Below are 13586 nucleotides of genomic sequence, written 5' to 3' on the forward strand. Positions count from 1 at the left end.
ACGATTCCACAATCAAATCTCATAGTACCTCAACCCCTGATGGAAACTGGACCTTCCTTTCTGCAGGGAACCAGAGCATGCTTTTTCTATTTGCAGACTTGTCCCTCCATGTAGCATTACAGGTAGATCAGAGATGAAAGGAGGGGTTCCCAAACGGGCCAAGGAATTCAGTATCTTTTACAAGAGGGCATTTCAGACCCCACTCTGAGGACAGAGAGGGTTGCAAAGAGGCCTCGCTTCTTTGGCTGGAGAAGTCACATCTTGCTACAAACCTTCCCACCGACCAGAGAGCAGGCGCAGGCTCTAGGATAGGGCTCGCTCCCAAATCTGAACGCATGTGGAATGTGCCATTGGGGCCAGGCCTCCAGATCCACGCCCTCCAGGTTCAGGCACAAGAAGCGCATTTCAGAGCAGCACTGGAGCACCTTGGCCCCCACTGTGAACACGGATGCAGCCCCAGGAACTAAAAGGAACTAAAGAGCGGGACAGCTGCTTGAGCAGCTCTGCAATTTTCTAGCAGGACTGTGGCGCATAACCACCTCCAGGCCTGATTTCCCGCTTCCAGGCGAGAAGTACAATCGAACTGCTGGCCTCGCTCGGTCAGGTTCGTCACTGCCCGGTCGAAATGCATTTTCCTTGCGTGGGTTTCCTCCTTTTCAAGGGCAGATCTATATTTAAGAACCATCAAGGAGGTTCAGAGCCCACATTCCTGATGTTTCCCGTTGAGTCCAAGAAAAATAAAGTCGATAAGGCCTTGCTCCTTTCGACATTCTACGTTTTCTCACTATTTTCTTCTTTCGCTGAATCCTGCTCAGCACCAAGCGGAGCTAAGGTTGAAAGAAGGGAGGAGGGATGAACGAGTCTGGTAGAGTTCCGTTTGTGCTCCTGTCGTGAAGGATAATCAGTCCTGGTTAATTACTGGTTGCTTGTCAGTGTGTAAGGGAGACAGGTTCCCACTGTGAAACACAAGGTTGCAAAAGGCAACTGTCAGAGAGGCAGTGGAGAGGAAGATGAGGGCGCTGGGGTGTGCTCCACAGCTATCTGCGTTGTGGCTTATTGCTGGGCTCCTAAACCCACTCCAACAAAGACAGAACTTTCAGTTAAGACAACGATTAACAATGACCTCCATCTATAGGGCCCTAACGGACAAAGTAGTCATTCCGTTAATGTCCCCATTCACATAGCCTCTGAGAGACCAGCTGCTTCTCGCAAGTTGGTTTTACTGGGAGAGACCTAGAAGATAGTGTAAGTTTCCTCGAGCTTGGGTCCCAGCTGAGCTGGGTAGATGGGGGGACACAGTGGGGATGTCTTCCATATACCTCTCCACGACCCAGCCTTAGGTGCAGGAAGGTCACTCACTTCTCTAACACCTTCTCTAACACCTGCTTCCATGACAATGCTTGTCACTAAAACCCAGGATATTATCTCTGCGGGCCTCTACATTTGCAGCTCTGGCTTCTGGGATACCCATGCATGGCTTCTTTTATCCTGCAAGATCTCCTGGAAGTCATTATATTCTATCTAAACAATGTGAGGTCTCATTGTCCTTCACAGTCATAATTGGAGACCACAGTAAATAGTAGGAAACCTTGGCTCCTATTGGATACCCCAAGCAGGACATTTATATATGGGATCAGTGGTTTAAAAACAAAAAACTGCCAAATGACTGCTGTTTCTTAGTATTAGAACTGCAGGTGGTCTCCTGCCAGTGTGTCAGGATTTGGCAGGTGCTTCTGGAATACTCTGGAGCAGGATTCTGCAGGCATGAGCAGAAATAGCGGAAACTGTGCTACCAGCTGAGAGCGGCTTCTATTTTCGGGACATGGAGGCACTGAGAGTTCAAACAAGGGATGGCTCTGGTGTTTCAGATTGACTCTTGCATTTCCAGGACACTGTATCCTAAGATTTTTTCCATTCTCTCCTTCAGAGCTGAAGTGATTCTGGGGAGCATCATCAAGAAGAAAGGCTGGAGGTAATGCATTCACTATAATCACTTAATTGCCTTTAAAAAGACTCATTATTTTATATCAGAGAAGGGAAAATAAAATTGCATTACAACTGGCCAGGACGTGGTTCCATAGTGTAGCAGTTAGTATGTTTGCTTTACACACAGAAGGTCCTCGGTTCATGCCCCAGTGGAGCCATGGTCCATGGTCTATGGCCATGCCACCCTGAACAAGCTCAATATCTGATCTCAGAAGCTAAGCAGGGTCAGGCCTGGTTAGTACTTGGATGGGAGACCGCCTAGGAAGACCAGGTACTGTAAGCATAGGGGAAAAAAAAATTGGCCAAAAGTTTGTACAAAAAATAAGTCAACTCTTTATTAAAAAATGATTTACAGTGGCTTGAAAATAAAGACCAGCCAGTTCACTACTTGTGCTTCAGAAATTATTGACTAATCCTTAGTCACAGTGAATTACTGTGGGGTTGAGCAGATAAGGAGGGAAGGTTCAGGAAGTATTTGTCCATAAAAGAAAGTGACATTCGCATGGCTTCTGATTGCCATTTGTGGTAATTTGATGAAGGAAACCAGCTGACAGGAAGCTGATTATTTATACTATACGCGCATATTTATGTTCACTGTTAACAACTCTGAATGCGAAGAAATGAAGTAAGAAGTCATCGAGATAAATACCCTAAAGCTTTCTTATCTGCCAGTGTCTCGCCTGTGTACTGGGAGCCCTATTCCCTGGCCATTCAAGAAAGCGTTTCCTCTGCTCTCCTTGAGGGGTCACATCTCATCCTATCACCATCTGTAGCCAAAGCGAGTATGATAATGGATGCTGCAACATCTGTGGAGGTCTGGGGGGCAGGGCGGCGGTCCCCCTCCATTTCACTGTGTGTGTCACCCCCAGAGGCCACTTCTTCCCCAGCATGGACACAGAATCAGGCAAAGCCCAACAGAGACCACTGGACAAGTTTGGGGTCCTATTCTGCTCTGGAACAATATTCACTGATGGCCAAATAAATAACAAGTCAATAGTATTCGTGAGACGACCATGCAAAGAACTCTGGACCCATGCACATACATGTAGCTTGTATACGATTCAGTCTAGGAAAAATGGACATTCTCAAAAAGTATAGCTCAAGGCTGGTTTTATTATGCCTTTACACAAAGCATTGAAATTCCCTCTGGAAGGGGAAAGTACAAGGGTCAAACAGAGCTCCATGGATTCTTACTCTATGTACGCTTACCCTTCACTCTTAGATAAATGCTTGCTAGAACAGAGGCCTCGTGGAAACAGAAAACCGGAAATTTACGGAGATGTCGACAAATACAGTTTGGTGAACTACTTTCCCTTTCTCACTTATCTTCCTCCCAACTCCAAGGACTATAACAGTGTTAAGAAAGGGCCATATTCAACCTTAAATATGGAAAAAATTCAGATCTTTACCCAGTCCTCCACCTTGCCTGAGTTACCTTCCCATCCATTACGTTGGTCCATCCATCACTGCCCAAACAGGCATTGTATCAATTTCCTAGGGCTGCTGCTGTAACAAAGAGCCACTACCTGGATGGCTTAAACCAAAAGAAATCTATTCTCTTATAGTTCTGGAGGCCAGAAGTCCAAAATCAGGGCTTGGGCAGGGCCACGTTCCCTCTTCCGAGCCCCTGGCGGTTGCTGGTGGCCTTTGGTGCTCCTTGGTGCAGATTCAGCACTTCGACCTCTACCTCTGTCATCACATGTCATCACAGCCCCTCGTGCATGTCTGTGCGTCTTCTCATAAGTACACCAGCCATATTGGATTAAGGGCTCGGCACTTTCCAGTATGACCTCGTTGTACTTTAATTACATCTGCAGTGACACTGTTTCCAAACCAGCTCACATTCTGAGGTACCGAAGAGGGGTCAGGACTTTTACATATTTTTTGAGAGACACGATCCAACCCGTAACCGAGGTGAGTCTAGTGAAATCCACAGCGAGGTGAGGCTAGCAGAGTACACTGAGGAAGGAGGAGACGTGTCAGTGCAGCAGCTCTTCTCCCCTCGACGCCCAGAGAACATTTAGCCGTCACCCCTCAGGGCTTTCAGAACCTACTGTACACCTATGAGTACGTAGATTAACATTCATCTTTCTCAAATTGCCCTTTAGTCTTGCAAATAAAAATTTAAGTTATCGCCAGGCTACAGAATACTGATATCAGTTCACAGCTGCCCCAGAAGACTGGTAAAAAGATAAACGGTATCATCACAGCATGAAGTCTATAAAGTCAGTTTCGAGTATCATATTTGGCTTCTAGTCCCAGGGCCACCGAGTGGCCAGCTGTGCTGTCCAGGACAAGGTACTTCACTTCGATCTCAATTTCCCCACTATTAAAATGGATGGCATAGCTGTTCATGAAGTGCCATGCTGATAAAGTGATATAAGGTGTGCAAGACTATTTTTAAATCCGCGCTATACCAAAGAAAAACATTCACGCGATCGTTCTCCACCCACTCTACATGCCTCCGCGAGGTCAGCGAAAATTTGCCAGGTTGCTGTCTCCTCTCGCCGTTTGAATTAGTGTACACAGCCATATAAACTAACCACTTTACAGAAAGCCTAACTTTGGAAGAATAAGTAATTCTATGGTGGTAGTATCTGGAGAGAATGTGCAGCTTTGGCAGGCCCAAACGCCCTGAATAATCAAGAGGGCTGCATGCATTTTTTATAATATTCCATCCAGCCTTTTATTGAGGCTCTGAAAATGTTTGCTAAAGGAGACTTTGCTCCCCCGTGGCAGATGGCTGCTATGCTAGGTCTTATGAGGTTGATGGATCAATCTAGAAAGTGCACCTTCTGGGGTGTATAATCTCTGGATGCAAATATCTGTAGACCTTGCATTACAGTGATTCAAATTACTTTTCAGGGAATTAACTTCTGTGGGATGGGGTTTTGACATTTTCTACAAATTTTTCTTGCTGCAGCCAAGTTGTCAGAATTGTCACCATCATTCCCCATTGGTTATCATTAATCATACGAGGCTTTTATACGTGAGGGCCCTGAGGCGTCACTGCTGCTGCTGATGGAATTATAAATGCCTTATTTCAAATATTCTCAAAGTTTGGTCTTAAGCTTTGATTCACAAATGATTGTTTTTTTTCTAGACCAGTGCAATTGAATTACATTCCTGGAGAAACTAAATTACTCTGTGATCTGCCTCCCAATTTTAAATTATATGACTACAGTTCTCATGACATATTTCTTATTCCACAATTATAATGGCATTTCCTGTCTGTGGGTGTGGTTTTGAGAAAGTAATAAGTTTGCTGACAAGATTTTCACATTTTATTCCCTTAAGCGTAAGGTGGTAAAACTTTGAGTAAAGGATTTTATGATTGTTTTCCTGAAATAACATTTTCATTTAATAAGACACTCAAATAAATTTTATTCCTATGTATTGACAATTACGAATTACTTCATTGTTCGTATTTTCATATACTCAGTTTCTACCTGTGAATATGATGGTTGGAAAGGGGAGTAACTCAGCACTGCGGGGTCCATGGTCCTTGGATGGTGCACTTAACCCCAGGAAAGTTCATGCTCACTCACCTAACGCTATGTCAGCTGCTAAGTGAGTGTTAGTTGGCGGCTGTCTGTTTGAGATACTAAAGCAGTCCATCCTTTACGTCCTTCTACTTATGCGTCTCCTTTACTATTTCTGACCCTCCACACCTGCCACTTACCTTCCCTGCGCTACCGCCCTCTCGCCTATTTGCTGTCACAGCCCTGAGCCTCCTCTCGCCCCACCTGGTAGAGACCATTTCCATTCATCTTTTTCTGGGATCTGACTTCAAGCCCCCAATCGCCAGCTTTCCTCTCTGTCCTTATATTTCAGTGACGTGAATTAACAATTTTACCTCTTTACCAAATTTTTAAAAATGTGAAGTACAATAAAATCTTTATAATGATAATGTCATAACAATAATATGGTTCAGTACAATAACTGGCAATTTACATAATATGTCTCTATTTGCGCTTGTCTGTTTAACATACAGGAGGTCCAGCTTGGTCATAACAACCAAACTCTACTGGGGCGGAAAGTAAGTTAAATACCTTTTATTTTCCCTTCTTGACAGGAAACAACTAGTAGTTCATGCTTTTATCTTTTTAGGCAACCATTTTACATCTAATGAACCAAAGTTAATTAATTTGAAAAGGTTATTTTTTTCTCACTGGAAGGAAGTAGAAATTGGCCTAAGATTTAATTTTAGCAAGACACCCCCAAAGAAATGTAGTACAAAGCATGTAGTCACTTGCATTAAGTAGTTTACAGAGATTTTCGAATACCAATCTCATTCTTAGAACGGTTTCCAAAACAGAGTTCAAATTTTGGAAAAAGAAAATAAGCACATAGCATCACAGAAGAAAAGCTACTCAAATCTGAAACTCAGAGACGTCTGCAGATTGCAAAGATAAAAATATCTTGTCCAGCCCCAAGTGTAAGTCTCTGATCATTTCTGCAGAAGGGCTCTCAAAGTGCCCATCAAAAGGAGCTTCTCATTGGAGAATAACACTCACTGTCGGGCCACATGAAAGAGAAGTTCCTCTCTCTGGTGTGAGACGCACAACAAACGTCACAGGATGAATCGGCTTCCGATGGACCTGTTTGTATTTGAACTGGTACTTACATTACCCAGCAGGACTTAGAAGTCTGGTCTTTTTGACAAACATGCAAGAAAACATCAAGCTATTCCATATACATTTTCATGGAAATCATTGGGATTTCCATGAAATCTCGACAACAACCTCCAACCCCGACAAACAACCAAAACCTTATTCCCTTCCTTATAATCAATAGGCAATACATAGTTAAAAACAAAATTGGAGGCAGAAGCCAGTTTTTTAGGAATGTTCTAATAAAAATGTATGTGTGTACAAACACACACATGTATTTTATTGCTGTTTTGAGCCTGTTTATGATGAATATGAAGATTGAAAGATGGAATTTTGATTTTTATTCCTATTATAGTCTATATAAAAAGAAAGCAACTTGGTACATATGAGAAATATAGACTTAATTTGTCTATGCTCTGATTCGTGGTGACATTGCTGGTGCTTTTGCAATGGTTCTCAAAACCTTGCCTGTAATGAGGAAATAAACAGGAAGTAAGACAATCTGTAAGAACAATTATGCAGTAGTGTACTATGCACAATATTGTCTAATATACGTATAAAAGATACAAAATCACCAAAGGTAAACAGTAAACTACTATGCTTAAAAAGAGGTTGCCAAAGGTATTAATCTTGAAGAAACATTGCATCAATATTTTAAAACCCAAGGATCACATTTCTTTCTAATTGGCCAGAGCTTGAGAATGATCTGAGAAGGCAAAAGTCCTGGTTAAAAGTTGGTCTTCCTAGGATCCTAATTTAAGAAAAAGTTGGTTGATCACATTAAAAAAAAGAGAGAGAGTTGTTGATTTCTTTTGAAAGTTAAAAGACACTTTCAAATTTGCTTCCTTTCTCAGAAGAGCTAATGGCAGCGGCAGCCTGGCAATCTTATAATAAGCTCACAAACTTATGTCAAGCCTTTTATTTTATTTTTAAAATTTCCTTGGGATTGGTTGGGACAAGGTGGGAAGGTTGAGCCATGTGTCAAATTATATATGGACAGAGTGTGCATGGCTGAGTCGTTATTGCTATGGCGTGATGACAGTCATGGTTAATTCATCTCCTGGGGTCTCCAAAGAAAAGAGGCTCAGCGTGTAGCCCACCAGCCTTTTCTCTTCAGCCTGCAATGGTGCAGAATTTGCCAAGAACAGGGTATAAAATTAGCAATTCTCTAGAATGATTATTCTGTTCTTTTGAAAGAGAGATTTTTAAAGAAAGCACACCCTACTCAAAGTCATTTGCTTCTTTTCTTATTAGAGCTGAGACGGAAAGAGGGTTGTCAAGAAAACATATTATCGAAGGTAGGTACCGCTGCTTCCACTTTGTTTTCATCCGTGGGCTGGTGATTCGGGAAAGGTATCAACCAAATAGGTTTAGAACACGTCGGGAGTGGAAAAATTCTCTATAAAAAGAACCACAATCAACAAAGTTTCTTCCTGGGATTGAGTGTAGGGAGTACAGATATAGAGGGAAGAATGGAAACTCGTAAAAAAGTGAACTCTTCTCATTTACAGCTATGCTGACATTAATAAAATGTTTCTATAAGATTTTAAGAGTTTTACTGAGATATAATTATATGGTATATAATTTCTTATATACCATAAAAGTTTACCCATTTAAGGCATACAAGTCATTGGTTCTGACTATACAGAGTTGGGGAAGCACCATAATTTAATGTTAAAACATTTTCATCACCCCCAAAAAGAGATCTTATACACACTAGTCGTCATTTCCTTGCCGCTGGTACATGCTCCCACAGCCCTAAGCAAGTAGATTAGTGAATCTACTTTTGTCCCTATAGGTTTGTCAATTCTGGGCATTTCATGTAAATAAGATAGTCCAACATGTGATAGTTTGTGACTGGCTTCTTTCACTTAGCCTAATGTTTACCTATGTTGTAGCACGTGTCAGTACTTAATTCCTTTCCACTGCCAAACAAAGTTCATCACATGACTATACCACATTTCATTTATCTAGTCATCTAGTACATTTGTGTTGCTTTCACTTTTTTTACTATTATACAAATCATGCTGCTATAAACATTTGTGTACAAATTTTTGTGTGGGCCTATGTTAAGACCATTGTACTTTTTAAAAAAGACTATAGATGCATAGGAAAAAAAGTGAAGAAAATTACCACTGGGTAATTGATTCATGGTGCCATTGTTTTTGCAATGGTGCTCAAAACTTTTGGTATTTTAGAAATAAAAAGGAAATAAAACAGTCTGCAAGAACTATTACATAGTAAACTATTGCTACCCTACTTTGCTGTGAAAATTATGAGCATTGTAAGAAATTTGAACTTAATATCTTGCTTATCTATAAATTGCAAAAATTTTACACGTAAGTTTTTTAATAAAGGAAAAGATGTGAAAAAGGGACTGCCATATATTTCCAACAACTTTCTAATAGTTCGTGAACTAGTTCGTAGAAATCCAAGATTTTATAACTTTAGATTTGTGATTAATTATTAAGACAGATAATTTTTCTCCTTTTTAAAACAAATTTCATTCATGAAATACCAGTCATCAAAAACATAAAATACATTCTAATCCTACCACTTGAAAAATAAAAATACATGAAGAAGTAAATTCTTCCTTGGCTCACCTCATCTTGTTCCACAGTTTGACAATTTGGTGCATTTCCTTCCCAACTTTTCCCTATAGTCACACTGACTTATCTATCTACGCAACTTACTTATTAGGCCAATGAAATTAAACTATACTTATTAAGTTAAACTTTACTTTTTTCTCAACTAAAACAAATTTAGACACACACATATATACACCTATGGTTTATTTCTAGTTTTTAGTATTATAAAGAAGTATGCAAATGACCATTCTTATGCAAATGAGATAGAAAGTGGAAGTGGCATTGTTAGGTCAAACACTAATGGATATTTTAACACAAAACCTATTTATTAATAGGTTTGAGCTTTTTTTTCATAACTGTGCTTCTTTTGGGAGGATTTAACTCTTCATATTCTTAGGCTATTTTTCTTTTGAGTTGTTTGTCTTGGTCTTGTTAATTTGTAGGAGCTCTTTATGTATTAATGATGTACTCTCTTTGTCAGTTACATGCATTGCAAATATTTTCTCCTGGGCTGTCATATCATTGTGATTTTTTTTCTTTCCATGAATCTAATCTGAAAGACAATGTTGAATTTGAAGAGATTCATCTTAGTTTGGAAGTTAGAGATATTTACTGACTTATAAAGATAACTACATTGAACCACCTTAGACTTGCACTGGGGAAAAAAAAAAATAGTTCCAGTATTCAATTATTTAATTTAAAATGTAGACTAGTTGTTTAATACACACACACACACACACACACACACACACACACACACATATTTTAATAGTAACAATTATATTTATTTGTTTCCAAGTCTTTATTTGAGTTTGGTATTTCTCACTAACTGATTTTTAATATATTTGTAGGCATTTAGGCTTTGAAACCAGGCAAGCATTGCTTCAGGTTCCAACTCTGTTGTTAATGTAATAATTTGTGCAAATTACTTAACCTCACTAAGCTTCCACCTCCTCGACTATAAAATGGGCTATAAATATTCCTACCTTATTGTATTACTATATATAAATTGAAATTAGATAATTCACATTGAGCACAGTGTTTATCACATAATAAGCACTTAATAAATTTTATTTTTGTCATCATCATTATTGTACTTAATAGTGCAACTGCTACTCACTGTTCTATGAATAAGGATACCCTTTACTAAGCCACAATAAATGACCACATTCTAGCACTAGAGAAAGCTTCCAAATTCCTCACCCAAAAAAAATCTCTTCAGGCCTTGGTGTCCAATTTGTCATTGTAAAGTCAAACCCACCCTGCCACTCAAAACTGTTACCATGCCTGCTCTAGTATTTACCCCCATTACTTGTGTCATCTGTCACAGAGTTTGTCAACAGAAATAAACCCAAGTCAGCTTGTAGTAACAAGCTGAATGAACAGGACATCAGTGTGCTGCTTAGAAATTTCTGTTTGTCTTTTCTTTTTACTCTGATTGATTAAAAAAGATGCAGAATATGGCTCAAACTGGCGATCAACAAAGAAATATAAAATTGAAGAGAAAAGGAATGTAGCATGTATGCTACTGTGCTTTTTAACAAATCTCCATTGCTTCAGTATTTACCAGTGTATGTGCATAATTTCAGAATTTTCTCTTTTTTATAGATTGTTTTTTTTTCAAGCTTCATACAACTCAATAGAAATACCTTAAATTTTCTCTTGGTTTAAATAAGTCAGAAGTTCTCTTAGGAACTAATCTCTCATGATGGATAAACAAGTTCAGCTGAAATTCAAACAAACCCAAATTTAGACTTTAACACAAAATTTCAAACTTTTGAAATTGAAGAATTGAGATCAATTATTATTATGTTATTATTGTTGGTGTAATTTTGCAGTTCATAATTTCAGCCAAAGATAAAAAAAAATGTTCATGAGTGCAAAAGTGTCAGCAAAAAGAATGTTTGTAGGCAGGCTAAATTAGGGAATTGAGTGAATTTTGCAGAAAAGGGAAACATGAGACTTCTAGATCCAAAATAAAGTTTGGATGATTTATAAATCATTATCTTTGGGTTTCATGGGTTCTTGTTCTGTAATGAAGGTGATTTTATTTGACACTAGAGATTCATAGACACATTAAATTTGAGAATTGCTCTTAAAGGTAAAACGGAAGCCCAATTCACGTCAATTCTGGCCACTTGTGTGCTGGATGACCTTGGCCACCTGAGTTAGTTTATAGAGTGTAAAATGAGCTTTACTTATACATAGATTAATTTTGAAAAAATTCATATGAAAGACCTTTTCAATGAGCCCAAAGTCCTTGACTTAGATCCAATTAGAAATAACATTCTCCTTAGAAATTTCACTATTGGATTTATTATATTCATTTAGAATCCCAAGTTCCTCCCAGGCTCTGAAAGTCTATTTATTCATTTAGCCATTCTACAAATATTCATTAAGCCCAAATTTGTGCCTATGTTAAAATTTAGCAGATCAAATTTCTTTAGAATCTAACATGAAAAAATAGAAATAGTTTGGTAAATCATATTGTAAAAATAAGTAAATCGTTTGTTTGCTCTTAGTGGCAAAAGCTGTGTCTAAGTCTACATTGGCTTTTCACACAGACAACAGTTATGTGATTCAAAACAGAAACTCACTGTCATTGTTTGAGGAGTAAAAAAAGAAAGAAAATCTGAGAAAGCTCTGCTTGGAAGTTTTTAATGAATGGCAAATGTTAAACTCTACTATCTGAACTTTTTTTTTTTTTTAAAAAAAAAGATAATTTATGATTTTGCAATTAAAGAATAAATTTCCTAACAAATGAATTCATCACAGGATTCCTTCCCAGTATACCCACCAGGATAACCATGTTTCATAATGGGAGAAGCAGCCACATATATTATTCTAATACAGTGAAGTCTTTATTTAAAAAAAAAAAGAAAAAAGAAAAAAAAGCAGTATGTCTTAAATCTTGACTGAGAGATCTGCCAAAAAGGTATTGGAAAATTATGTAGGGAAACCACGTACATTACTTAAGGCAACATTTTTTTAAAGCTATATAAGAAATCAAATGTGTGGTAAATATAAATGTGTGGTAAACAATACAGCATATTTGAATAGAACCCTTGTGGAATTCCAAACTACTGATTTCCTTGTTTCTACACAGTTTAACCTGCAACACTGAATACCGATTCAGCTATTTCTGCAAGATTAAAGCATCCACTTAGGAAAAGGCAGGACTACGTGATTTGGTTTGCTGTCATGAAAGGTCAAAACAGAAGGATCATCTAGCTCCATTTCATCTTTGGACAGAGGAAGGAACTAAAGCCCAAAAAGGCTAGGAGACATGGACCAAGTCATTCAGGCAAGCCTGAATTAGTACTGTGGTCGCACACCCTTAGCTTCACCTGCACATAGACCTCTCCCTGAACGCCAGACTGGTCCCTCCAGCTGCCAATAGCTCCATGTAGTTGATTCATGTGCTGTTCACACTTATCATGGCTCCCACCACCAACACCAATCTGCTTTTCCCTTGACTTCCTCATCTTACTAACACTCACTTCACTTCTTAAGCCAAAAATCTAAGAGTCAACCTTGAGTCTTCTACCTCCACACTCTATATCCAGCACGCCAGCAAGTTTTCTTATTTCTGCTTATATAACTTGTCCCAAATTTGGACACTTCTCACCAACTTGGTCCTCCTTTCACTTCCCTTCAAAGTCAGAGTAGAAACAGGTGGATCACTAACATGACGTAACACATCATTTCTTATATTCCTACATGAATATACTTGAATCTCTACTTCAGAGGTGAGGAATGATCAATACAATGACCTTTATGTCAAGCCCATGCCATCATTTTTGGGTACACATTATTACCCAAACAATGAACAATAAACTTATGCCAGTAGAGGCTCTCAATACGTATTGTTAGGTCCCTGGGGTTGAATACCGTGTCCATACATCTTTATATCTTCCCAAGTCCAGCAGAATTTCAGGTTCAAATTGGGATTTTGTGCCTGCTTATGGCATGGAAGAGTAAATGACTTGTCATGGCTGATTACACGGCATTACAACAGGGCCAAGCCAGTCACGGTTTCTTCTCCTACTTACTCTCAGCCCACACTGAGCTGTTTAAAAGAGACACAGAAGGAGAGGGCCATCATCAGAAAGAAGGGCATTGTTTTCTGTGCCAGGCATGGGCCAGACTGTCATTTAATGCCTCCTTCCAAAACTGGGGAGTCCGGTGAAAACCTCTGGTGTTTACTTTGGCACTTCTCATTCTGAACCTTTCCGGATGTGAACACCACTGTTAAAATTATCACATTTCTACAGACAATTGCATTTATAAAGGGCGTGACAATGGATTTTATTTGCTCTCTGCAGCAGCAATTCCGAAGGTAGTAAGTGCTATTATCTCCACTGCAGATCAGAGAACCGAGTCACAAAAAAAAAAAAAA

The 13586-nt window shown here is 39.1% G+C and overlaps 1 protein-coding gene across 4 annotated transcripts in view; it reads left to right on the forward strand.

The window, feature by feature from the left end:
* The window catches only part of KCNAB1 (potassium voltage-gated channel subfamily A member regulatory beta subunit 1), a 300767-nt gene that overhangs the window by 237388 nt on the left and 49793 nt on the right, over window positions 1–13586 (forward strand). For all 4 annotated transcript variants that reach the window (XM_016138700.2, XM_036220020.1, XM_016138701.2 and 1 more), the window contains exons 5-7: window positions 1928–1972; window positions 5981–6025; window positions 7854–7897. In XM_016138700.2, the coding sequence (XP_015994186.1) occupies window positions 1928–1972; window positions 5981–6025; window positions 7854–7897 (134 nt within the window). The remainder of the gene's footprint in view (window positions 1–1927; window positions 1973–5980; window positions 6026–7853; window positions 7898–13586) is intronic.

The sequence above is a fragment of the Rousettus aegyptiacus genome, unplaced genomic scaffold, assembly GCF_014176215.1.
Source record: "Rousettus aegyptiacus isolate mRouAeg1 unplaced genomic scaffold, mRouAeg1.p scaffold_m13_p_4, whole genome shotgun sequence".
NCBI classification, from domain to species: Eukaryota; Metazoa; Chordata; class Mammalia; order Chiroptera; family Pteropodidae; genus Rousettus; species Rousettus aegyptiacus.